Raw genomic sequence first — 26,814 nt, 5'->3', positions numbered from 1 at the left:
AATGGATTTAAGTATTTTTAGACATTGATATTATATCGAATCAAATAAATCTTGATATATTGGTACGGTACAAAATTTAAAAAAATATATAAAATTTTAGATATTTTGACTTTTTTAAAGAAATCTTGAACGTATTACCAACTAAAATAACTGTTTTAAAGTGATTAATGCATGTCACCATGAGACCAATTTTTTTTTTAATCTTGCTTGATTTGATGATACACATTTTAAAGTGATTAATGCATGCCCAAGTTTATGTTAAAATTTCTTTCTTCTAATTATGTTTTATGTTTTTTCTAATTTTTCGGGATGCATATTGTAGACATCATGTGAAAATAGATGATATACTAAAAGTAACAAAGATTGCTGGAGGATCAACTGTTTTTATGCATTTATGTAATGGACTGTGAGTGCTGATGGACGTATTTAACCAACACGTAATTTTGTAGTACGTTATACTAGTATCGAGGAAGAAATTGGTATTTGTTTTCGGTGATTAATTAGTTAATCTGTGAAATGATGTATCAACCTTTTTTTGCCTAAATTAAATAAAATAATTTATAGAGAAACATTATATTTTAAATTGTATGATGATATTATCCAAACTTGACATTGAGCATGTCGATATTTAATTTTAAATATAATTTGTCTTCGTGTCATGATAGTTTTGCTGAAGATGAGTTAGTTCCCTATTATTAATTATTTTCTGTTATGTTGAACAGACATCGGACATACTCTGATAATTTTCGTGTCATGGTGACTCCTTTTGCAGGTACAATACACGGGAAGGAAGAGGGACTAACAGAGGAGGGAGGTGAAGGGAGGGATGATAGGACTGGTAGGGGGAAGGAAGGAGACGAGAGAAGAGGGGGAGGGAGGGGGAGGTGAAGGGAGGGGATGAGAAGGAAGGAGAGGAGAGAAGAGGGGGAGGGAGGGGGAGGGAAGGAGAGAAGAGGGAATGAGGAGGATGAGGAGGGGGAGGGAGGGGATGAGAAGGGGGAGGGAGGGGATGAGAAGGAAGGAGAGGAGAGAAGAGGGAATGAGGAAGGATGAGAAGGGGGAGGGAGGGGATGAGAAGGAAGGAGAGGAGAGAAGAGGGAATGAGGAAGGGGGAGGGGAGGGACAGGAGGTGAGAAGGAGAGGGGAGGGACAGGAGGTGAGAAGGAGAGATTCCCCCCTCGCTCCGCCTCATCTCCTCTCCTTCTCACCCCCTCACTCTCCCCTCTCCCCTCCCCCCTCTCCTCTCCCCCTCTTCTCTCCTCATCCCTCTCCTCTTCTCTCCTCCTCACCCCTCTACTTTCCTCCTCTCCCCCCTCCCTTTCTCACACCCCAAGTTACAGAAGAAGTGGGATTTATTTTATTTTATTTTTTAATATCATTGTAATTCATAAACAAATGTTGTACCCTTATCAAAATCCGTCAATACAATAAAATATTTTTTCTTTAGTGATTCAAAACCGACTGAACTAAGCCATAGGATAAACAATTGCTTAGAAATACAACCCTTTCACTAGAAATGACGTACACAATCAATCCTTCGATAGAAATGAAGATTTTTAATATCATTTGACACACAAAATTAAAATTAATGAGTATCAAAATTATTGAAGTTGCACATGTTTCATGTTTAAAGATTATACTTCAAAAATTTTAACACCTAAAATAGTATAAGTAAATAATAGATTAGACAAAATGAACAATTTGGCAATAGAATCAAACAAAATATAATAAATGCTACACATGATTCCTGTTAGGGATATAACAAAATGATAAGAGCAACATTGGTAAGGTAATATTCACATGTATGGCAACAATAGAAGAACTAACATATTTTCGTCAATGAGCGACATCACTTAGAAGAGCTAAATGACAAATAATTAGGACAATGATCGAACAAGTTTTAAATCCTCTCAGAAGTTAATTTTGAACATGCAAACTTTTAGGCACACAGCTAATTCTGACGCCACAACAGTAAGGACGAAAACAGTACTTCCAGAAAGCTATTTTAGTGAATAATAAGATAAGCACATTTTTCATCGATATCAATCAAGTCACCACAACAGTGACTAAATATCATAATTGTTTTTCGTCTATTAATCAATTAAAAAATCCACTATCTTCAACCAACAAATAAAGAATCCTCTTTCCCAATCAAGAGAATAATAATGTAAAAAGATGTTGATGCCCATTCCAAGCTACCAATAGATAGCAACAATTCAATGATGTAGCGAGGAACAACATTGTTCGAACATATGACTTGCAAGACTATGAATTTCAAACTTTTGTCCTGTAATAAAATTATATGACTCAATCTTTCCCTACATTTTTAAAATGCATGAAAAGTTTTGTATATCTACAGGAAAACACATCAGGGCTGAGGGTTTAAACAATTATCTCAGCTTCTTGCCACACTGGATGTTAATGGAAGCCTATTTTCTTTGAGACACAATTGAGTTCAGATGCAACTTCTTACAAAACCAAGCTAGTAGCCACATCTAAAGATCAGAAATATGATTCACAGAAAAAAAAAAAAAGACTCTTTCAAAAGTGAAAGAAAGATAAGGGAAGACAACTTAACACGTTCTGATTATGGCATCTATTTCTAACAGTATTACAAGAACAATTCCCCATCTCACCCTCAATCTACTGAGAATCATGTTATGTAAGTCGTAACGTTACAAAACCTTGTGTTTGTAAGTACAGAAATTGAAATGATGTTGCTAGGAACTCAAAATGGCAAAAGTTAAAGAGATAACAAAAATGAGGTCAAAGCATCCATAACTATCATAGCTCATTTGTCATGTCATCCTTAGACATCCATCTTTAGAACACATACCAGTATAATTTTTAGTGGTTGTTTGTTTTTATAATCTTAGAATCTAATAAGAATGAGAACAAGAAGAAATAGAACTTATAACATAACATAGTTTAACGCAGGAACTTGTTACAGTATTATCACAGCACACATGCACACACAAAGTTAAAAAATTAAAATCAAAATATGGATAAAAAAATATAGACGAAAGTGTCGAAGTCTATGCCAAAAGAAATATAAGCTACAACTAAATAAAGATAAAAAAAACATTATCTTAAACTAATAATTCCAAACTTTTTAACAAAAATCTTCCAAATTTTACTACTAATCTATCCTTACCTCTAAAGTTTTCAATTATCATTTTAAGGTAAAATTCTAACGATTAAATATATGTATATATATATATATGTATACATACATATATGTATGTATACATACATATATCTATATGTATACATACATATATCTATATGTATACATACATATATCTATATGTATACATACATATATATATATATCTATATGTATACATACATATATATATATCTATATGTATACATACATATATATATATATATATATATACATACATATATATATATATATATACATATGTATATACATATATACAATACAATACATCATTTTTTAACCATGAAGAATTACCATACACTTGATAATTTCAACAATCAACTTATTTGAATGGTGTAAAAAAATATAAATATTCCTGAACTGTCTAACTCAACCTTTATTTTTTCAGGTACTGTATCCAATATCAACACCCTGTAAACATTTTATATTTCAAAAACACCATTTTCTATTTAAAAATTTCATTATCTAAATCATCAACTAATGTTTACAAAGTATATTTATGTATATATAATATATTTAGTAAAAATAACAATTTATTAATTTATGTCATTATTCTTTGCTTCTATTTCTCATCTTCTCTTATACCAACATTAACAAATAAAAAGACAAAAAAATATTTGCAATTGGTTTGGCTAGTGATCCTAGCAGACTTAAGCGGTAAAAGATATAGTTGATATAGCATGACTTTATTTTTGTTAATATTTAAAAAAATTATAACCTTTCCTAAACGGCCTTGACAAGTAAATCTAATGGAGTTCATCATGATTGAAAATTGAGAGGCCACCTTTGCTTTTGATTCTGATCCTGTAAGTTATTGGTTGAAAAAGTCTAATCAGATTGTTCTATTAAGTGAAAAAAGGTAGCTAAGGTCAGCAATGCTAATTTTTGTTAACTACGGCTGACAAGAAATTTGTAGAGTACTTTTAACGTTGGTGAACTCATGACAATTGCAAGTATTCACCAGGGGAACACTCCGATGCAGGAGCTTGATTCTTGGGAGGGTAACAAGCAAATTCTTCACCAAAACAAAATAAAAGGAAGAAAGGTGAGCAAATACCAGGTTTGGAGTGGGACGGAACTCGGAAGGTAGTAGTTAAAGGAAAATGTGATACAAGGATTGCTGTTGTAAGGAGTATGGGTAACACCAAACCTTTTAACTGGATTACTTAACCATTTAGATACTAGAATATGTTTTTGGTTCTCTTAGGTCTTAGCTGTAAATAAAAATGTCCAAGGCATGAGGTTTAAGAAGACTCAAAACTCCGGTGGTCGAAGAATTCAGAATTAACCACAAGTTAAGATCCGTTGTTAAATCTCAGACCACAAAAGAAGTTTCTAAAGCATGTTGTACTTGCTACAACATAACCCTGCATTTGATTACATCTTATGGGAACATGTCTCTGATCCTATCTCTCTCTCTCTCTTTTTTTTTTTTCAATTTCATTCTTGCTATAATGCTTAAACACCAAAGTATATTACCATCTTTAACAGCAAGATGTTATGCAAGTGAGTTTACAAATTATTTGGTATCGAGTCAATAAAAAAATTGCAACAGTAAAAGATGTTTTAGCATATGCAGCATGTATACCTGTGCAGTAGTGAATCATGCTAAGGCAAATAAGGTTTTAGCCATAACCATTCATAAAGAAAGGAGGTGAACGAATCATTCATATAGTTTGAAGTTCCTCATGATTGAGAAATTAGAAGGCAACTCTGCCACGCAAGTTTATAGGGTCCACATTCATTACTAGATCACCAAGTAACGTTCACTCGGTTTTACCATTAAGCAGATGGGTAAAGATGTGGAGAAGTTAAACAGAATCAACAAGAAACCATATATGTCATTAGAAGCATGGACAAATTATATAGCCCTAAAGCCAATTTTGACGTCTAATACTAGAGAAAGAAGCAACTAAAATGAAAATTGCTATGGGTCAGTCACTCACCACACAATTGCATTGGAAGGCAAGGCACCATTCTACCGTCATGCCCTTGCAGCCAAAAGTTGCTCCTCCGAGGTCATTCTTGTGCAACTTCCTCATGGCTGTGGGCCGTTCTTGCTCTTTAAAGAATACAGCGGCCGCTTTGGCACGAGGATCTTTGGCGTGTTTCGTCCTGCCCCGGTCTTCATCCAAAAACCAGAGACGGCATAATCTCTGGAACCCCAATCTTAATGACGAATCCAAAGAAACGGAGACGGGAGGTACAAAAGAAACCTTAATCCAAAGAACCCCGAGAACGACGAGAAATCAAAGAAACCCAAACTTGAAACGCACAAAAAAATCCTTAATCTACGGAACCCAAACACGTACGACGAATTCAAGAAACAAAGACGGAAGATATCCGAAGAAACCTTTCGATCTAATTCTGATGGAGATTACTCATGCGATGCCTGTCCTCTTGGGTGTCTTGTTATCGTTTCTTGATGCGATGACTGTCATCTTGGGTATCTTGATGTCAAGAACCGATACAATGCCTGCCCTCTTGGGATGATCGTTTGGTATAATTTCTTTTGGTTTAATGAAGGACCCGCATCAAGCCACCCAAGGGGACAGGTAACGCATCAAGAACCGACGTCAAACTACCCAACAGAACAGGCATCGCATCAATAACTGGCATCAAGCTACCAAAGGAAAAAGAAATTGCATCAACAACAGACATCAAGCTCACCGATTATGGAGATCGCCGCCAACGGACGTCGTCTAAGAAGGATAGAGAGAGAAGGTGGTGGGAAAGAGAGGGTTAGGAAACCAGGAGAAGAAGAAGATTGAGAGACGGAGAGAGAGGGGAAGGAAAGAAGAAGATTGGTTACGCTTCTGAAGCGCGAGATTGGAGTCGGTGTCTGGTCACCGCCAGCGTGGCTCAGTAGCGCGACGAACAGCGTATATGCTGGGAACGACTCACCAAGAATGTGGACGGTAAGTACACGTTGCATGACGCGTATACGGAGGCGGTTACCCAGCGAGCCCTCGAGATGAAGAGTCCCAAGTGACGTCCGCAGAGTCGAAGGACCGTGGGTCCCAACGAAGACCAATCGCAGCCCCGGAAGGGTAAGCAATGCATTACTCACAAACGGAAAACCGCGGTCGTTCGCCCTCTCACAGATAGGCGCGACGGTGGGTCCCATCGGCGACGCAATCGCGGAGAAGCAATCCGTGACGGGTAAGAAATCAGTGCTCGCACAAAGTGCTTGTTCAACAGGTCGATAAGTCAGAAAATAAAACTGAACGAAACGAAAGAACGCAGAGGAGCGGACGGACGACCGCAGCATCCGGCCAGCCGCTTATAATTGAGGGAGGAGAACGGGGAATACCGCGGCGGGAATGGAATCGGATCGGCGACCTAAAATAACGCGGGACACCGTGTCGATCGGTGCCCGACACGAAGCTTCGGGCTTTCGAGCCTCGCACGTGCGACCGCGCCCGTACCACGACCCACCTTTGTTTCTGTTTCTCTGCTTTCCTTTTTGTTTTCTGTTTTTGTGTTTACTTCACTCCCTCGTGGAGTTGCCCTCAGAATGAGTTAAGCTCAGATGATAAGCAATGGAGAGCGCGAGTTGAGATTACAGATGACAGTAAGTTGCTACATTTACTAAACTCAAGTCTGCTCTGTAAAGTGTTTAGGGAAAATTGCTATGCAGATCACCCAAAACAATCTCGAATGTGTGTGTCCTATATCACACACATATTTCTTCTGCGATGGTTAGGAACAAACAAGTAGAGTCCTGGTTATTGTAATCCGGAAGACGTGTGAGCAGCGGCGTGAATTCATTTGATATTGCAGGCCGCTTAGATATTAGAAAGACACCTGTGTTACAGCACACCGGAGGGAGATCCACCTAAGATCACAATAATTTGACACTCAAACCTTAATCTGACGGGAAAATTATGATAGCGGTGAGGTCAAAGGAGACAGCTCGCAAGAGTGGTACTGTGTTGGATTAGCATTCTGATAGATAAGAAGCTTGGGAAGTCCAATGACGCAGCTCTTGACGAGGAAGGATTAGAATATAGTGAATGAGAGAGACCAGCTAACGAAGGTTGGGAATCCGCTCGCCCTTGTGGAAGCATATATGGCTGTGAACGAAATCTACTTGGCATCCTAGTGCTTCTCTTATATAAACCATGGCCACAGGATGAGGGAGGGAGGGAGGAAGTTAGGATGGGGAACAGTCTGCGGTGTTGCTTGGCTTGCGTCCTCCCGTGCGGGGCGCTCGACGTCGTCCGCGTCGTCCACCTCAGCGGCCACGTCGAGGAGTACAGCCGCCGCGCCTCCGCCGGGGAGATCCTGGCGGCCAACCCCAACCACGTGCTGACCAGGCCGTGCTCCCGAGGCGTCGGGCGCCGGATCTTGATCGTGCCACCGGAGTCGGAGCTCAAGCGCGGGCGCATTTACTTCCTCATGCCCGCGCCCACCTTGCCGGAGCAGAAGAGGAGGAGGCATGCCATGGTCAGGACACGAGGAGGCGACGAGTACACGACCGAGATTGCGTCGGGGAAGAAGCCGATCCATCGTCGGCGGCCGAGCGGCCGGGTCGGAGTACATCGGTCGCAACTCGAGAGCATTTGCGAGGACTCTTGAAGGGTGCAGCCGCCGGAACGTGGCGGCCGGAATGGGTCTAATCAGGAAGGATTAATTGCACGGAAAACATTTCTATCTCTATTACGAGCTGTTCTTGTGGATATCCATGCAACTCTACTTCTTCCTCTTATTATATGGAACAGAGTGAAGCAGAGAGATCGATCGAGTGGAAGCACAGAAAAAAAATAGAAGAAAAGATGTAAAACATATCAAAAGGAATTGAAAGCCATTCAAAATTGTGCATGCTTCTAAACTTGTAAATTGCATGATGAACAGAGAAGTATAGATTTGGGTAATAAACAATTCAGCTAATGACCTAATCCATTTTTTGTCTGGAGTGATAGCAACTCCACCAACATCACTAATATATTAAAAATTAATTTGGTAAAAGGCCCACTAAGTAAATCTAATATTTTGGTTGAAATATGTCCTGAATGTTAATCAAATTGAATCATCCTAAGAGAATTAAATGGGATCCAGGAAATGTATGGTTGCAGGAACTTCAGAAAAAAAAGAGTGATCCTTATACTAGAAAGACCTTTCATGCATTGAAGAGAGAGGAGGAATTAATATAAAGGTGGTTTGTCGGCTGAAGGTCTACAGCTAATACTATGCATTATTTAGTAGAACCTACTGAGTATTAACTCTTGGATCAAGCAAGCATTACCAAAAGGTTGTCTAGCAAAATATTCTATCTATGAATATGATTCCAGAATCGATTATTTTATGCAGTGACAGCAAAGAATTATGGAGACAAGTAATCTAGATATTTAGGATAAGAACTATTCCACAATTCAAGTTCAATTATTTCTCAGTGATTGGTTCTTTATGTCATATATTGATGGCCAAACAGATGCTGTTGAGAAGACAAAGAAGGACTGCAACCAGAAACTGCATCTATTTTGGCTTCACAAAGATGAAAATAAAGTAGAAGTTCACATAATCTTTTAAATCCTAAATCTTAAACAACTACTGGTGACCCACTGATCTGATACTTACTCAATGTGGGTGAAGACAGATTACCTTTGACATCCAACAAGTGATGGAGAAGGAAACCCCACTCATTTGCTTTGTCTTGGGATCTGAAAACAAGAACAAAAGTTGAAGTTGGCCTCAACTGATTGCAGCTAGACAGAAGAATGTGTTGCTAGCTGGCACATCTGTTTTTTTCGCAACCTAATAGATCACACAGATCTAATCACAAACCTTGCTGAAGGCAATCACATGAAATCATGTTCTAAGGTATCCATTCACTGCAATTATTGCAGAAAACATCCTTGGGCCTTTCATGTTGCTAAGCTTATCTATACAGCATGGAATCTTCAGATATTCACCATCTCATGCAAGAAAACTAAGCTATTAAGGATGCTTCTGACTGGAATAAGATGTTCTTGCAAGAATTGCCATATCTACTTGTGGCCAAGTTTAATCTGTAAAAATCAGTAATATCAGATTTTGAAGGTTTAATCTATTCATTGTATGTATATACATGAGAAGAAAAAATGACTGTTCAATGAATGACAATGTAAAGCCATCATTGACTTCATAAAACTTTTTTACGCTGAGAAAAATGGTTCTTTGACTTTTCAGCTGAAGTTGTTTAAACTTTTGCTTAAGAGTAGAAATCCAGGGATCTCACAAGGTTAACAAAGTGCTTTCAGTTTCTGAAATGTTGCAACTAAATTGGTCTAACCAACCAAAGCTCAGACTGTAATGAAGCTTAAATTTCCATTGCTCGGTGAAGTACATTCAAAAACTTGAATCCTACAACTCATTATTTGGAAACCAAAAACAGACAGAGAAGAGGCAAGAAAGACCATGTCGAAGCACCACAGTGGATTTGCATGTTGTTCCCAAAATCGCTGTAAGTGCTGCAGTAGATGCACACTGGACTTCAGATATCAGCATGGGAATTACGACAGGGCAGCATCCAATGAATGCAAATTCATGATTCATTAAAAGTTATCTGGGCGCGCACACACAAAGAGTTGGCAACTAGTTATCATAACAAACTTCAGAGTTCAGACACATCGAATCAAGCTAATGAACCACAAAATAAAATAAAATTCAACATGCAGCTAACTTTTCTTCCAAGCAAATGGAAACCTATCTTCTACTAGAGAGCAAGGATGCTCTATAGCTATTAAAACCTAAAGGGAAAGGATCAGTATGACTAAGAAATTAACAAACAATTAGATTCATTAAAGGGCAAAAAAAAAGAAGCAACCAAGAACCTAGAGTTCTACCTTAAAATATGACTAGACAGACTAGAAACACTCATGGATATCATTCACAGCTCAATCATACATCATTTATCATTAACAATCACATTAGGAATTTGGTATTCTCACATATCTAATATACTTTCATTTATTTATTCAAGCATTTTAAATAAGCAATAATATCATACTAGTCCTAGTCAGTGATTTCCTTACCCTATCAACTCACTATAAGATCAATCCAGCTACAAGCGCATTTACAAAGATAGAATTACTTTTATGATCTTTCTTCAAATTTACGAAGAAACTTCAGTTACCTCTGATCATGATTTCATAACAATCTTCTCATTATCATCAGAATCCGAGTCACTGGCATTGTAACCTAACAAATATGACAATGACATTAGCAACAAAACTCATCCAAATAAAGAAGATTACAAATTTATGAAAGCTATGACAGCAAAAGAATGTACAGAGAAAAACACAAAGCATGGCTGCTTTTCACCTCCACCTTCCTCAAAAAAATTAATAAAAAAGCAACCCAAAATTTCTAACACACCCATGCATATAAAAAGTAAAATAGAAGAGAAACAAGATGAAAGAAGAAGAAGAAGACAAACCTGGACGCTTGTCGCTAACCCTCCAAACCGATGAACGGTACTTTGATGCTTTGGCAATCCAAGCATCGGCCTGAAAAATCAAATTCACATTAGGGATTTTGTAAAGGAAAACACTTAATCATCCATTTTAACAAATAATAAACCCTACATAATATATGGTCCTAAACTAGTAAAATTGAATAGAACATTGCAAGAAATGTACAGTTGTATGCCATTAAATCAGTATCATACTATCTTCAGACTAATTATTTCCCAAACTGCATGTGCAGACTTCTGCATGCATGTAGTGGATAAGTTAGATGATTGCTTTATGGTTCAACAAAATTGATAAGATTAGAGAACATCCCATGCTGACTCAACCTCCAGAAAGTTTCTTTTTTTTCCCGAGGATCGAGTCAACCCTGAAAATTTTCAGCGAGTCAATTATTCTCTCACAAACCTGACGTGTGGGATCTATGTCAGGAACACACATGTGCCCCATTCAGCATAACCCTGGAATAGACAAAATCATTGCCGTCTCAATGTCAAAGCGTCAAAATACATTGATGTCACAGCATAAAAGATATATTTCTAGTTATGCTGAATGGTCTAAAGTACAAAGTCAATATAGAAATTGCTATGACTGGACAAGTTTAGGGCAGGCTGCTAAAACCGATCGTTTAGACGAATTTTCTTTGAGGGAACTGAGAAGCAATTATGTCAACAATCTACAACAATTATATTGACAACCAGCAAAGGCAGTACTTGTTTTAGACTTCCAGTAGCTCCAAACATAACTGGAATATCTAGCAATTAAAACAGCTTTCCGGAGAGACAAACTTGTCTATCAGAGGATCCGGTAAGTAAATTCTGAACGGTTGATTCAGAAAGACAAGAAACTAGAGGCAGAAATCAATCAGCCGACAGATCCTTTGCTCTTCCTATTTCGAAGCCGCCTCATACAATCAACAAGTTGCCTTCTGTGTGCATCAGCTGTTGACGGGTCCAAACAAATCACAGAACTCAAAATTTTCATCATCTGTGTGCTATCAGGTGCCATCCGCGATCGAAACCCTAACCACCAAGTGAACAGAGACACAGCCCCAGAGTTGGGAACACTCAAACCAACATCCCCAAATCACCGAACCTACCATCAAACAGATCATCGCATGAAATTACCCTCACCTTTTGGTCGTTCTTCAGGACACCATAGCCGCTGTGGTACATCTGACCGACGAGGACCTGCATCCCCGCGTCGCCGGCCCTGGCCTCCTTGAGCGCGTCCTGGAACCACCGCCGGGTGCAGTCCGCCACCACTTCCTTGAGTGGGACGCGGCCCTCCTGCCGCACCCGGTCGTCCATGCCCCGTCCGAGGTCTCTAAGAGCGGCGGCGGTGGAGGTCTCGGCCTTGTTCAAAGAAGCCAGAGATTTAAGGGCGGGTTTGGAGACCTTGGAACTCCGGATTCTCTCGACGGCGACGGCGGGGGTGTAGCCCAGCTGAGTCGATGCGGATGGCTTGCGGATTGACCATTAAAGGAGAGCAGAGCAGAGAAGAGAAGGAAGCGAATAAGAGTGGGAGATTTGCAATCTGACGGGAGGGATGATTCGGGAATGTAACTTCTTTTGCTTCGGGAATACTTCATCGCGAAGGGATTCCGAGTGATTAGATATTGACTACTTGCAAGTCACCCATCACGTGGCGGCATCAAATCATCCTCCTGTCCGCCACCAACGGTCTTAAAATTAGGTAACAACTTGTATAAAACTCACACTAAAAACACCTTTAAATCAATTTTACATAATTTATGCATGAATTGCATCCTTAATTATTTAATTATTACAAAATTTGATTTTTTTTTTCTTCCCGAAAACTCTAGGCAAATTGATAGGCTATGTATTCTTAGTTGAAATTATTATTTACAATCTTATTTTAAAAAAAATTGATAATTTTTTTTAATCATGTGTGATAAACAAGGACGATATCATACAAACATAATTGTTCTCATTATCTTGAGCAACAAATACCAAGTTGTCATATACTTAATTAGATTTACTTAAGTCATGCAATATCTGTTCATTTATAAAACTGTTAGTTTCCTCATAATCTTTTATAATAAAATTGAAAGATAACACCTAGAAATATTACATCGACTTTATACAAATTTATTTGTGATATTTTTCCATACTTATTCCTTTAATGTCCTGATCAAAACTTTTGCAGATGTTATCTCTTCTTACCTTCGTTGAATTTTCAATCCTATACTGTAGTTGCAACATGATTCTCGGCTCCAATCTACTCTTCGTTGTTGTTAAATAGTTGAACTTTGATCCGCCAACGTTACTTCAACTCACTAGTGCCGTTAACTCTAGTGTAAGGTTAATCAATTTTTTCTAATCTTCACTAGGCCTTGTATCTCCCTCAAATGAAGGAAAAGACCTTTTTGTTATCTATCAGTGCCTCAAGCATCTCATGCCTTTTGAACCGAATGAATGTCTACCAGAGCTTTAACGAGCATTGTCTCACAAGCTTTCAAATTTTGAGATCTTTTCTCAGTAAAATTCACTAGTTGATTCCTTTCGAATGACATTTTACTGTAAAATATAGTAAATGATCCACTCTTATTATGACTGATCACCATCGATGAGGATTTAACAATTATTATCTACCATAGTGTCTCTTTGATGATCTTTTAAACATGTGCAGAGCTTCTCTACTAGATAACTAAGAGAATTATGATACTCAATTTTGTTTATTTTCTTAAGAGTTGAAAATAGCAAAATTACTTGACTTCATTTGCTTCCTCAACAGTTTTACTTCACATATCAAACTGATTACTAGCCTTCGCTTACTTTTTGCTTGTGTTTATGAAATATCCGAAGTGTTTACACTCTTTGAACTAAATTAGCTATCGTGATTCACCTTCTCATTGCCATAGAACTTTTAGAATATAAAAAGTTTTATCGAAAGTATAAAATTTTGCTCCTCTTAGAGTAAATCACTATTGGTTTTAGTTGCCTTTGGGGCTATATCACCTTTAATATCATTTTTGTCACTTACTCCTATAATCACAAAGGTGACAACATCACATATTTCATATTCCATTCCTTGGTTGAGTAATTTCATATTAACCCAAAGTTCCTCATTTTTAGTATCCTGATAAGAAACTTTTTGACATTGATCTTATGAAGTTTTCTGATCTTTTTCTTTCTGTCTTGTCTCAATACTTAGAGTTTGTCACTGCATTCTTCACCTCCTTGCCCTTTCACGACCTTATGCTCTCCCATTATAAGAGCAAGGAATTGATGACTCTACGAAAATCCCTCTCTATAGTACCATGGTGCTTCCATGCTCATGACAATTTCATCCATCACCTCGCATCTGTATCATTTTTCTTCATGATTAATATATTCGTCTTTATTGCACTAGGTACCTATTCGAGTTCACCTTTAATCTGATCGATGCTTGGTTTTGGGTAATTAAGTCCCACTGGGTTGCTATTGTTTCCTTGCCTATTTCAAACACTTACTTCAATAACTTTGTGTTATCTAAGCAATTCATCTTGGTTGATGAAAATATAGATTATAACTCTCATACATAGCTTTTACCATTATGTTATAGAGCTCATATTGATTTTGTTCTCCGTTACGCCCTAAGTAGTAATGTTCAGTTACTTAGCTTTGTCCTCTGACTTGTCGAGCTCCCTTAAGCGAATATGACCTCTGGAACAATCCTACTCTCCAATCATTTCGATCATATCTCTATATAAAAAAGTCTCTCATTGGACTTGTTGGTACTTACACTTAGAAGTCCCCCTTGATGGTACATAGCCCTTAAATACTGATGATCAAGGCTTTCATCCGATATAAAATTTAATGCATGCATGAAAAACCTATCTCTATTGCATAATGATATTCATTCCTTAAATTCATAGCTATTCTTACTATCATGTTGCTCATCGAAGTGAAGCTCCCAACAGCTCCCAATCATCCCGTGGAATAATCAAGTCTTTCATAATACTTTTCTTATGCATATCAGATTATCTCGAACTATTACACCATGTTGCCTCCTAGTGATATTCTATTATACTCTAATATTTATGTGATAAACTCAAACCGTGATCCCCTTATATGTGGCCTTTGCCAGAATATCATAAAGCCCCTACCTCTTCTAATTATGTTTATTCCTTTGACAATCAATATTTGTTCACTTGCACTCGAGTTACTCACGGACGAAATGTAGCTTTATGACAATTTATCATCCACATACAAGCCCTTACATAAAATACCAAATTTATTAATTGAGCAATTCCCCTTGCCTCTCTGAGTTTCACGTAACTCTTTCAATTATTAAGCAACTCATCTCTCTTTGTATGGTTTCATTCATTGCCAAGCATTATTCTTGCATTTAATACTATTGAGTTTGATCGCCAATGTCGAGTCGTGGCTTGAACTTAATCATCTTAATCTTTGTGCGCTGCATGTTCTTTCCAATTTTTTGTTTGTATTTTTAGATATTTATGTCTTTTGATTTTGTTCCTATGTGAAGGGCTTGTAGTAGGCAATGAGAGTTGATATCCAGATTAAAGATTGGAGTAGGAGTATCAATTTTATGATGCTTCCCTAGATGATTTCTAAGTCATTCTTAGGGTGAAGTTGTTACAAGAGATGAAAGTAATACTCATGTCATTCTTGAACTCTTTCTTTTTGATAGATGGTGAGTCTCTGGTGGCACTTTTGAATAGAGTATCAAAAAACATATATATCCTCTCGATTATGCATGATGATTGCAATATATCTTACGGGTGATGCAATATCTTTATCATACTTACTTTCTATTTTATGAAAGTGCTAGGTGAATATCGAGCCTGCATCTACTTTTAGAACCTCTTTCCAAGCGCTCATTCAACATGTTTTTCTTTTTATGCCTAATAAAAGCTGATTGCTTGGTGTTGCTTTGGATCATCGTTATCTTGCCCCTTTCATGTGCATTGATAGTAAATTATCAATATATTTGCCTTTCTATTTTTTTTTTAGTTTGTAGGTCTTTTATAGATTATATAAGGTTAAATTCTAGGTTGATCCTCTACTGAAGAGTATCACTGATATGCCTTAAGCGATTCCAACTAATGATATAATTGAATAACAAGAGAGTAACAAGCAGCACTAAGAGGCTATGAAAAATAAAATGATAAGATTGATAAATAAGGGGGTATAAATAATAAAATTATATTTTATTATTTTTTTAGGGTCATCTATAGCAAAGCATTACAAATAGCAAGCTTCTATAAATTTTACTAATATAATACATATTCATTTATAATAACTATGGTCTTGACAGTGAAAGCAACTTTGTTTTTTTCCATGTTTTTCATCAAAAGAAGAAAAACGAAGAAAACTAAAACATTTCTCCGATGAGTAACCACATAAATAAGCACAGATGAGGCAAATAAGAAGAGACACCCTCAAACCATTATTTATTTCTCTAAGATTAGTATTACTTTATTTATCCTATTTCGATATCTATATATTTATGCGTCTCATATAGCAAGGACAAGGCCAGGAAGTGACTTCCGGGCACGCCGGTGCAGGCGGCTTTGCCACACCGGGAGGCAGTGAGTCGACCTGTCGTGGTCCTCAGAAGAAGAGGCGGGAGAATCGGCGCCGACGCGGGCGACGGTGAGGGAAGTGTTGAAGTACTCCCGCACCTGGGTGATCACCCCCTCCGGTTCGACGGTCCAGGCGTGAACCCACAGCGCGCCGAGGCCGCAGCCCTCGGCGACCACGGTGGAGCCGAAGGCGGCGACCTCCTGCGGCTCGAACTTGAAGGCGATGGTCTCCTCCTCGCCGGTGAGGAGGCGCTTCAGGTGCTGGTGCTTCGGCTGGCCATGGAACCGCCACTCCAGGTCCGGCTTCAGCAGCCGGTGCAGCTTGGCCACGTCCCGGGCGTTTATGGCCTCATACAACTCCCGCACCACCACCTCCGGCCTCTCCAGTCTCGCCAGTCCTCCTCCTCCTCGGCTGCCGTTAGCCAGATCCGGTAGTGGCCTCTCGGACTCCAGTGCTGGGGAAACGGAAGAGGTGGAAGCTTCGACGGCTCACGTGGAAGAATGCACGGGCAGATACGAAGCGGATGGCAGCGAGGGGGGATGAGTCGGGGGTCACTTTATAGACGCCAAGCGAGCGGGAAGGGATGAGGGTGCGCTCGACGTGGGTCCATTCCTTGTCTATCGGATCATCATAATCTAATATTATTGGATGTGTGTCGGGCCCCACGTTAATTCTCAGATGTGCTATGTGCCAACTTAATATTCAGATGGATTCCAATAAATAAATAAATAATAATGTTGCTACATGCCCTCTATAGGCATACATAAATCAAATATCATGATAATCTCTCTCTCTCTCTCTATATATATAATTTTTATTTTTGAAATAAAATTTTATAATATATATTTTTTAAATTATTGAGATCAAATCTCATTATTATTACATACCATTAAAAAAAAACAATGATTCAAGAATTATTTGTTTCTTAATCATGAATGGTGATAAGTTCAATACATGCATGAATAGAGTGATGTGCTACCAGATTAATATCAAAAATTGGATTTTGATTTGGAATAAGGTGATAAAAGGTTTAAAATAGCTTAGCTTTGAAGTTGCGAAAAGCCTTTGGATTCGCTGAAAAATCAGCACTCTTTTGATCGATGTCTAAAATGTTCATACCATTCTGTGTGATATTTAGCAGCAGCTTTGCTTACAGTTAATGCAGCACTGGCAAGATTTTTTTGTCCATGCAATGCTTGTCACTTTCTTGATTTCTTTTAGTCAGCATGACTAAGAAAAAAAAAGAGTTGACTTATTGGCTTCATCGAGTTGATAATTTGGATAAACGTATCTTGTGATATGGAATCATATTGTTATGTCCATTCTGATAACCTCTTTCCGAAAGATGAAGATAAGAAGATAGATAAAGAGGTCTTCTATCAGCATGGAATAGTACGTCACTTGTCTTGTTTTCTCTGAGGAATGTGTGCACTTGTGCCCGACATTTGCTAGTGGAGGAACAGAGTGGACAGCTGCTGCCACTTTGGGGGAGAGCCAGTAAGATTTTGTGCTCTTGCCATGGCCTGTTTCCATCCTAATGGATGAGATTATGTAGTGCTTCTTCCAAAATCTCATGTCTTCTATCAGCTGCTGCAGTACCCAAAGTTTCAGTCGTGAACTTTGCCTTTCTCAAAACAAATCTCCTTTGATCTACGTCATGCAATTTAACTGCACCCAACTCCATGAATCTGCTTAGTGGACTCGATCTACGTGTTCATGTCTTTGCTTGAGACGGTGGAGGCCACCGGGCATGAACAGTGGTCGATCCCATCGTCAGTCTCGTGGCCGAAGGGCGGCGTGCTTCTACGTGCCAATGAGCAGCAGCGAAGCAAAGGTCGAAGAGTTCAATCAGATTTGATGTGCATGACACTCGTTCACTCTGAGCTCGTAATGCTCACCCAAGATTGGTGAAACGATCTTTTCATATTACGGTGTTGTTTTAAGAAATCATTCACTTGATCTGATGGAATTCCACTAAATCGTCAGTGAGTAAAGTCTACCGATCATTGAAAAGTGAGTTGCAAATGCTCTGACACGAGGCAATGCGTCAGAGAAAGATAAAGAACATTTTGTGGATTTAGTGATTCGTGGAGGTCAGAATTCAAGTAATTTTCCTTGATCTTTGGAAGAAAAAATCACTCAGAAAATTGATGGAGATGAAGAATACAAGGCAGCAGGCTATGTGGTTCTTCCTGGATTGCGACCTCCTCAAACAATTCGTGTCGAACTTGAACATGTGATCTGCATTTGGCCGATCGATGCGGGCATCTGCAACTAAACATTCATTGGATCTTTTGAGAGTATCAGTTGTTGTAAGGGAGGTTTCATATTGCCACCGAAATCTAACACCAAATACGCTTCCTTGATGTCGTGAGGCTCATCTTCCTGACTCTTAGACTCAGCCGCTGCAGCCGTAGACGCCGGCGATTTAGCTGGATAAGAGATCAGACGCGAGGAATCATACTGCAACTTGCCGAGTGAATTCAGACCACTCTCGCGAGGCAGAGGATGCAGAAAGGGATGGATGTCCTCCTCCTCGTCCTCCGAATGCTTTCTGTAAAGGCTGTCGTCCTCTACTTCGTATGAGTTCCCGGTGCGCACCTCCTGAGCCAGAGAGCACGACCAGCAGAACAGCCATTGGAGGTAGTCGGTGAGCGATTTCGATCCGCAACAAAGCTCATTGCCGGGAAGTCTGAATCTTTTCCTCATTTGGATCCTCCAGAAACCACCATAGAGCAGACCAAACACACAGAGCACGATGCCTGCGATCCCCACCATGTCTCCTATGACGTTGTCGTGGATGTTGAGGGCCGAGATGTTGAAGATCCAGAAAGGAGCAAAGCACAGAAGAAGGAAGGTGGTGATATGGACGTACATGTTTCCGAAGCCCAGCCTTTCCATGTTCCATCCGAAGACACAGAAGGTGCAGAAGCAGGAAAGGAAGCTCACGGTGATATCATCACTGCAATCGAATAACCCCCCTGCCCACTTGGGGTCGCTCACCAGAGCCCTCAGCTTGTGTAACCTGATGCTAGGCTTCACACTGGATTGCTCATGGTTCGGACCACCCTGCGATTCTTCATCCAGCTCGGCGTCACATTCCCTTCCCAGTGGGCTGTACACAGCGTAAGCACCAGCCAACACCGGTGCTGCAAATCCAAGGCCGAAGAAGAAGATCTCCGCGAACTCCGGTCTGGCTTCGCTGGCGTATCCCCAGTAGAGGCCGCAGGAGATGTACTGGGCGAAGCAAGTGATTTGGAGGAGGAGGAGGACGACCAGCATATGAACCCACTCGTGAGGCCGGTAGGCGCCGTCCTTGCAGTAGATCTTCCTAAGGGCCGTGATGTCTTCCGGTCTCCATCTGCAGAGGAGGACCAGGTGATGGAACAGGCTCGGATGCTGATACAAGCTCATGAGGGTGAAGAGAGCATTCAGGACTTGGTTGTTGATCTCGATCCAGTGGTTTCTCGAGGCCTTCGTGGGGAATGCTTCATCCAGTAGTCCAAGGAGGAGCAACCCCTGCATGGCGGTGGAGACGGACACACAGATCAACCAGATGAGAAGAGCAGCATTCCTCGGGTGTTCTATCCATTCCTTGAAGCTGGCTGAGACGGAGGACCAGTTGATGCTGCCGAGGAAGCTGATGCCGAAGCGCCGCTGTGAATCGACCGGAGAAGAAACGGAAAGCGAGACTTCCTCCCTTACATCCACCGTGTGCCGGAAGATCCTCGAAGGGGAAAAGAGTTGGAGCTTCTCGATCCATCCCCCCAAGGAGGGAGCTCGCAGAAGACCAAGAACATGCCTCCTATGCCTCGTTGGGCCTAACACCTGAAACGATCGAATCAAGCTGAGAGCATCATCGACGTGTTCAGGAGCATCCGGATCTTGATGCAATCGGACTGCAGGGACCATTTCCACCGCAGACTCATCCCTGTCCGATGGCATTGCCCTATGTAATCCGTAGACACGCTGTGAATTCTCGGTGAAGAACCACAGTCAAATACGACGGAATTCCCTGCAGAAAACCACTCGAACAAGTTTCGATCAGGTTCAGAACAATTTCGAGGAGAACGTTGGCTTTAGATTACAGATAGACACAGAAGATGTTCATACATTCATGACGCAAAATTACACGACAGTTTGAAGTTCGATCATCTGCAGTCGCTAATTCCAGTTCATCGAAGAATTAAGCAACCACCAGATCCAACGGACAACCTATGAAGCAAGACCATACTGAGAATTTTACGGTCAACGCCTCCATGGGAGTTCATCGGCAGTTCAAGATCAAAGACGAAGAAAAGGAAAATACTGAACGCTACATACCCGACGGTGAGAGGAAGCGAAGCCGATGAGAGAATTGGAAGGATTTAATCCTGCTCCTGAGATCAGCAACCTCAAGGGGGAGAGAGTTTGGGAAGGTAGAAGAGGAGCGAAGACTTTCACAGGAGCGAACACACGGCAGGATAGGAACGGCGGGTCGAAAAGGTCAAGTTGATGTGAGGACGGAGACATTCCAACCTCATAAAGAAATGCCCGCTCTATACTCATCCCTTGAAGTGGGGCCCGGCTCACCGCTGGCATAGAGTCACCAAATCTACCTGGGTAAAAACTTGAGGTGTCGCCTGGGATTCGTGAAAGAGCAGCATTTTGGGTTCTTGATCGGTAGACATCGACCAGAAAACTATTATTTAAACCGCACTCGCCATCAGACTTATGGTATGGAACTACAAATTCTAATGAACATCTCATCTCACGCAAGAAAATTAAACGGATGGACACAATACAAGCATATCATCTCCCACTTCTGTTCATTGATCTCCACCCCGTATTTATTTGGATACGAGAGACGTGACTGAATCTGCAAGGGAACAAAAGGGATTCAGAGGCACGTCTTATGACCACCACATTTGACAGCTTAAAGAACCTTAAGACGTAGGACTGAATGGATCCATTTAGTTAGGTACGTGTGTATGTCATGCTTGTAAGAAGTTATCTACCAGATTTATTCTCCTTCTTCAGCTAATAGAATGAACCAACACGGAAGCTTACATCTCTTGATCTGGCATTAGGTGGAACATTCAATTTTGCAAGCAGAGGGCATCCCTCGAAGCTGGCGAGGCACCAAAAAACGTAGTTAGTTCATGATCTCATTTCTCAATGAACAAACACCTGCTGCTATCACTAGCAAAATTGAAATAAAGAACTGGGGAGTTGAAACATAGTAAAGTTTTAGCTATACTAAAGTTTTTGCAAGTAAAAGTATTTTTCCTTCCTTTAATCAAACAAATTATCTGAATTATGAAACCAGTCGGATAAGTAAAATTACCATAGAAGAAGAATCTTGAATCCCGATGCTATGAATGACACTTTCGAGGAGGTTCTTTCTCGGGTTCATCATCTAAAACATGAGTCCCTTTTCTTGGTGGAGCAGGTGACAAGCCCTTGGTGTTGGTCTTTTTTATGAGTGTCCCATTCTTCGTGGAGCAGGTGACCAATTCTGTTCTTTTTCCTCTACAATAATCATTCATTAGATTGAGAATATTTACAAGCAAGGAGGCTACTTTTAGCTTCAAGAAGTAATTATGCAGTCTCCAGAAAAGAATTTCTGAACCTACTTGGCTGCTTGCAATATGAAAATATAAAAATGCTTTCGTAACTAGCACCTACATTTATATTTTGATCAGCATCTTTTGGTTATAAATGAATGGACTCGCAAACTCGCGCAACTTTTAGCTACATTAAGGAACCATTTTGTTGTTTTTCTTGCACCACCTAGAAAAAAACCTTTGCTTAAACCAATGCTCTAGAACTAGAAGAGAAATTCTGAACCCCCAAAAGGTTCTCTAAAAGAAAAAATCTGATATAGGAAAATTCAATGTCTTTTGGATCTGAAAAGTCCATTGATTGCATTGGCTTGCAGCATTTTAATTCCACTGCTTGCAACTAAGTCCATCTTTTGTGAAATTTTCTTGCACACGAGTAGATATATTTAATAGTTTGATTATGGATAGCCTTTTCCGTTTTTGGTTGTTGATTGAATATGTTGTTCCTCATTCTTAGGGTTATAGCTTCTCCATCACAATTGATAATCAATATTTAAGACCAACCGCCTTATCTCAAAGCAGCATTTGAAAGTTCAATTATTTCGATGATGCTATTTAGGAAAGGTTATAGACAAAATCATCCAAATTCAGACAATCAGGTGGCAGAGTTAAAATCACCTGATCTTTTATCTAGCTTGGTCGGCAAGACTCAACTGAGGTAGCAAAGTAATATTTGTGTCAAAAAATCATAAATAGGAGATCTTCATAGAAATCACAAGTAAAATGAGCCATGAAACTGAAGATCTCTCCAATACTAGCAAAGCACTTTATAAATCAAATAATTCAAAATATAAAAACATAATAAAATGCATCCATGTAGGCAAGAAAATAAGGCACACCTCCAACGATAAGGCTTTTAGTTAGATGGGAGGTTCCCACCATAGTCTCTTGTTTCTCACAGATAACACTATATACATTTCTCAATATAATGGCCATTTTCCCGACTTGGCCTGCAAATGAAAGAAACAGCACAATACCACTATGAGATCCACAAAATATAATTAATTAAATTTTTTGTTATATGTACTGCAATATCATGCATTCCCTATCCAATCAGAATATTCTAAACAACAACATATATACCTAATTAGAGGTGGCAAATAGTAGTGACACCAGGAATGAACCCAACAAAATGCCTCTATGAGATTTTGTGTTTTAGCCTTCTTCTTAGCTTATTGAGGTGTCTCGATTCCTTGCTTGCACAACTCTGAAGGATGGAAAGAACATTCATCCAGCCAAATGTAACCTATAACTCAAGAAAATATCACTCAAACTTGAAGATTTCTTAATATAACCTGCAAAAACACTAAGCCAAACATGACATTGATATCCTCTCTTAAAGATGCACCGTTACCATGTCTGACTTAATACGTAAGACATCAAGAAAGCTGAAAAATGATCCCTTACGAAGCTTAACTGCGAGGGTCATACACGCCAATCCACAGAATAGTGGTCCGGACATTCCATGGATCACACCAATGTCAACTCCAATTTCGAATTGAACCCCTACAAACCGTTTCAACCAAGAAGGATTCCACAGCAAATTCCTAACTTTACCAACAACAGAAGAGGTCAAGAAACCTACAAGAATTCACATTCTCAGAACCCCGCAAAGAAAAGATCAGGCCAAGGAAACCCTAAGTTGGGTCAATGCAATCAGAACGAAGGGAAAAAAAAAAAGGCTCAGGATCGATCATAGTAAAAGATCAAATGGGATGGTTTCGATAAATGGATCTGAAGGAGAATCAAAGTTACCATCGCCGGGAGATCAAACAGGAAGGTGAGATCTGGCGGCCCGAAGCACATCCGCTGCCGCGTTCCGCGACCCGAGTCTCATTCCTTCCACGGAAGGGGCCGTATTAGTCGGGCCAATTCTGGGCCAGACCGAAATGGCAGAAGCTGAACACCAGTCTGCTTCCGTCATGACATTAATGGGCAAGCCCTGAAACGGGTACGATTGTTGATCCGACCCGACTCCGACATCAAGTTTAATTCGAGAAAAATAAATGAGATTAATAGTCAACGGGGCATTCCGAGAATTGAACTCGGGACCTCTGGCACCCGAAGCGAGAATCATACCACTGGACCAAATGCCCTCCTCGTAAGAACAATAGTCAACGGGATCAAATGCCCTCCGCGTTGACTAATGCCGGAGAGATCAAACAGGAAGGTGAGATCTGGCGGCCCGAAGTCTCATTCCTTCCACGGAAGGGGCCGTATTAGTCGGGCCAATTCTGGGCCGGACCGAAATAGTAGAAGCCGAACACCAGTCTGCTTCCGTCATGTCATTAATGGGCAAGCACTGAAACGGGTACGATTGTTGATCCGACCCGACTCCGACATCAAGCTTAATTCGAGAAAAATAAAACAATAGTCTACGGGGCATTCCGAGAATTGAACTCGGGACCTCTCGCACCCTAAGCGAGAATCATACCACTAGACCAAATGCCCTTTGCGTTAGAACTTTGACCTTATAGATATTTATATTAATTATCTTATATGAACTGCTTCATGCATTCTTCGGGATCAAGTCGGTAAACCTGCGGCCACCAATAGGCGTGTACATCAAGCAGATACCCATTATACAGAGCAGGAATCCCCATTGCTCCATGAAAAGGAAACGATCGAGACATGGCAGCAGATACTCCTGCAGCATTTGGATAGAAGACAGTGAGTCCTCTCTAGATAGAGATTAGACAGCTTTAGCAGTTTGACTTAGCATCATACTACAGAAGACTAGTCCTCGTATTTTGAACTCAACTTTGAGGTTGTAGCCTCGCTTATGTGGGCTTATCATCTCGGCCCAGTTTTCTTTGTACTGATCATTCCATGGTTACAGAGGTTTATCATGGTTGGTCATGTCATAGTTATGTATCAGTGAAGCACAAGAACTTACTGCTTATGCATGGGCCTCTTAGGCTTATAACATAAGCAAATTCTTGATGCCCTTAATATCAAAATCAAATGGATTCAAGTAACTTCGATGTGACATGCTGGACCAATCTTTCCTGTGTGTCAACCCTCTCCTCGAGAAGGCAAGGAGGAGAGGAAAACGAGGATGAGAGAGAGAAGAAAGAAGGAATCATGCATGAAAAAAAAAAAAATCACTTGAGTTGGTTCTCATCACCTAAACAATTCGGTGTTCTATTTGATTCTAGTTGCCAAATTTGCTTTAGATTAAACATCGTTTAATCTAAATACATGCAAATCTGTTCTTCAAAAGAAAGAACTCGCATGATTGCTTAGACAATCAGTAAATTAGATGCTTGAACATCCTTTTTGTTCCTTATAGAAGCTTATTGTCGGGCTGTTTCGTTTATGATCTACGAACACACTAATGAAAGTGTGAGACCGAATAGATTCGGTCCATTTAATGATCATGTTAAGATCGGAAACCAATGTTGGTGTCTTCATCGCCATGAGTTCAACAAAGGAATGTTTGCTCTTGTCTTGACTAAAGCACAGCATAATTCTGCTGTAATCTAACGAGATAAGGAGGGAGCAAAACCTGATGCCATCTCCTTCTTGTGACTCTCTTTTTGTTTTATTGCTGCTCCCTGTTCTACTACAGCCAAAACCTCCACTACTCCCATTGAGGCATGCAGGAGCGTACGTGACAACCTAACCCACCCAATCCTAAGTTATTATATATGCACACACACCCCCCTGTTGCATGTTTTGCTCCCATCCCACACACGTACGTACAACACTGCGATGCGATGAAGCAACCTCCCCAGACTACGCTTTGATTAGTTTGGCCGTATGTGTTGCGAGTTCATGTGACTGTACTTGCCATTGCTCCAAACTCATGTGACCTCTGGTTGTACCTCAAAAGAATCCCAGAGCAACCCATTTATATCAGATGGGATCCCAGATTTTTAGTCTTCCTCACTGACTTTTAGTCTTGCCTCACAACTCTAATTGAGCCCACAGTAAACTAAGAAGGCAACTGCTGATAGGAAGTTTAAACTTCGTTAATAAAGAGAAAAAGTAAAAATGGGGCCGGAAGAGTTGATGAAACTATCATTTGTTTTGTTCGGTGGCAAATGATTATCCATAAAAGTTTATTGCTAAAGTTTTGATCCATAAAGAAGTAATTTCTTTGCTGATCATTCAATTTTTAGCCCTAATTTTTTATGGATCAAAAGCAAATGAAAATAATATTGATCTAAAAGAAGAAAAAAAAGAAAAAGTGAAGAGTCCCACAAAAACCTGTAATGGCCAAAAACATTGTCCTTTGTGCCTCGGGAACTTCATAGAAATTGTTGCATCGCTGGGTATCGTCGAGTGGATAGTGACATAACAACAGGTTGTATGATTCTCATGTGTTAAATCCTTCACATACATACTGTCATTTCGTAACAATATTGGAAGCATGTATATTAGGAATTATTTTAGCATGTATGGCATCTATTGTTGGAACTCCCAAGGATGCTCCGATAGAGTTGGAGGTGGACTTTGAAGGTAACTTTTGTTACCTAAGAAGACAGACAAAAGTTGGTCATTGGGTGGCCATGGGGGAATGAGTTGTGCCATCCCCCAAGAGCAACAAGGAAAGAGGTGGAGAGGAGTCACGAGAGGTTGTATCAAAGTACAAGAAGACAAGCATGGCAATGCCTGGTGATGGTGCCAGAACAAAGTGTTTTATCTTTTCTCTTCTCCTCTTCCTGTGCAGTGCCAAGGGATGGACCATGCACTGCACAGAATTATGGGTCCGGCAAGATTCACACAACTCAGCAAAACATTCTTCTCAGATGCTGCTAGCCTTTCTTTTCCAATACAAAAGTGTTTTTGAGGCTGCTACGGACGAAAGACGGGCCCATAATACCAGCATTTAAGTGGCTCGTGCAATCTACGCCATCGGTATTCTATGTGGATATGTAAGCAAGAAGAAGCATAAAGTGTTTGAGATGATACAATCCATCTGATAGCCCACTTGCATGCCTTATATAATATATCTAGTGAGAGATGATCGATCGATGCAGCAAAGATTTCTTCTACATCATTCTTAACCAGTA

General features: G+C 40.0%; 4 protein-coding genes, 1 long non-coding RNA gene and 1 other non-coding gene across 15 annotated transcripts; 1 reads left to right on the top strand and 5 right to left on the bottom strand.

Annotated features, from left to right (window-relative positions):
- Nucleotides 1-4,998: 4,998 nt before the first annotated feature.
- On the bottom strand, nt 4,999-6,486 carry LOC135674785 (uncharacterized). Its single transcript, XR_010513713.1, has 2 exons — nt 5,858-6,486; nt 4,999-5,343 (listed from the first exon to the last, which is right to left on the bottom strand). It is a non-coding gene; the product is annotated as an uncharacterized LOC135674785 (long non-coding RNA).
- An 862-nt stretch (nt 6,487-7,348) lies between these two features.
- LOC135674039 (uncharacterized) lies at nt 7,349-7,768 on the top strand. The gene has a single exon (XM_065183449.1). It carries the CDS (start codon nt 7,349-7,351, stop codon nt 7,766-7,768), a length of 420 nt encoding a protein of 139 aa, XP_065039521.1.
- An 876-nt stretch (nt 7,769-8,644) lies between these two features.
- Nucleotides 8,645-12,235, bottom strand: LOC135674784 (uncharacterized). 4 transcript variants are annotated; one of them, XM_065184950.1, is made up of 4 exons: nt 11,772-12,234; nt 10,608-10,677; nt 10,305-10,369; nt 8,645-8,850 (listed from the first exon to the last, which is right to left on the bottom strand). In XM_065184950.1, the coding sequence occupies exons 1-3, from the start codon at nt 11,946-11,948 to the stop codon at nt 10,311-10,313; spliced, it is 306 nt and encodes a 101-aa protein (XP_065041022.1). In that variant the 5' UTR covers nt 11,949-12,234; the 3' UTR covers nt 8,645-8,850; nt 10,305-10,310. The 4 variants fall into 4 exon arrangements, with proteins under 4 accessions (XP_065041022.1, XP_065041023.1, XP_065041021.1 ...); XM_065184951.1 differs by lacking the exon at nt 8,645-8,850 and adding an exon at nt 8,893-9,198 and having other exon boundaries at nt 11,772-12,235; XM_065184949.1 differs by lacking the exon at nt 8,645-8,850 and adding an exon at nt 9,478-9,734.
- Nucleotides 12,236-16,041: 3,806 nt separating this feature from the next.
- LOC135674037 (senescence associated gene 20-like) lies at nt 16,042-17,877 on the bottom strand. Its single transcript, XM_065183448.1, has 2 exons — nt 17,793-17,877; nt 16,042-16,671 (listed from the first exon to the last, which is right to left on the bottom strand). The coding sequence occupies exons 1-2, from the start codon at nt 17,875-17,877 to the stop codon at nt 16,124-16,126; spliced, it is 633 nt and encodes a 210-aa protein (XP_065039520.1). The 3' UTR covers nt 16,042-16,123.
- Nucleotides 17,878-18,251: 374 nt separating this feature from the next.
- Nucleotides 18,252-23,666, bottom strand: LOC135580980 (uncharacterized). Of its 7 annotated transcripts, none has more exons than XM_065184941.1 (8): nt 23,552-23,666; nt 22,880-23,377; nt 22,636-22,746; nt 21,520-21,704; nt 21,243-21,303; nt 20,517-21,051; nt 20,307-20,408; nt 18,252-20,208 (listed from the first exon to the last, which is right to left on the bottom strand). In XM_065184941.1, the coding sequence occupies exon 8, from the start codon at nt 20,136-20,138 to the stop codon at nt 18,468-18,470; it is 1,671 nt and encodes a 556-aa protein (XP_065041013.1). In that variant the 5' UTR covers nt 20,139-20,208; nt 20,307-20,408; nt 20,517-21,051; nt 21,243-21,303; nt 21,520-21,704; nt 22,636-22,746; nt 22,880-23,377; nt 23,552-23,666; the 3' UTR covers nt 18,252-18,467. The 7 variants fall into 7 exon arrangements, with proteins under 7 accessions (XP_065041013.1, XP_065041015.1, XP_065041017.1 ...); XM_065184943.1 differs by having other exon boundaries at nt 22,880-23,003; nt 23,092-23,634; XM_065184945.1 differs by having other exon boundaries at nt 22,880-23,003; nt 23,552-23,567.
- A 509-nt stretch (nt 23,667-24,175) lies between these two features.
- On the bottom strand, nt 24,176-24,247 carry TRNAP-AGG (transfer RNA proline (anticodon AGG)). Its single transcript has one exon. It is a non-coding gene; the product is annotated as a tRNA-Pro (tRNA).
- Nucleotides 24,248-26,814: the final 2,567 nt, after the last annotated feature.

Source organism: Musa acuminata, chromosome BXJ1-5 (assembly GCF_036884655.1).
Source record: "Musa acuminata AAA Group cultivar baxijiao chromosome BXJ1-5, Cavendish_Baxijiao_AAA, whole genome shotgun sequence".
Classification (NCBI taxonomy): Eukaryota; Viridiplantae; Streptophyta; class Magnoliopsida; order Zingiberales; family Musaceae; genus Musa; species Musa acuminata.
This window is presented reverse-complemented; position numbering and strand designations above follow the sequence as displayed.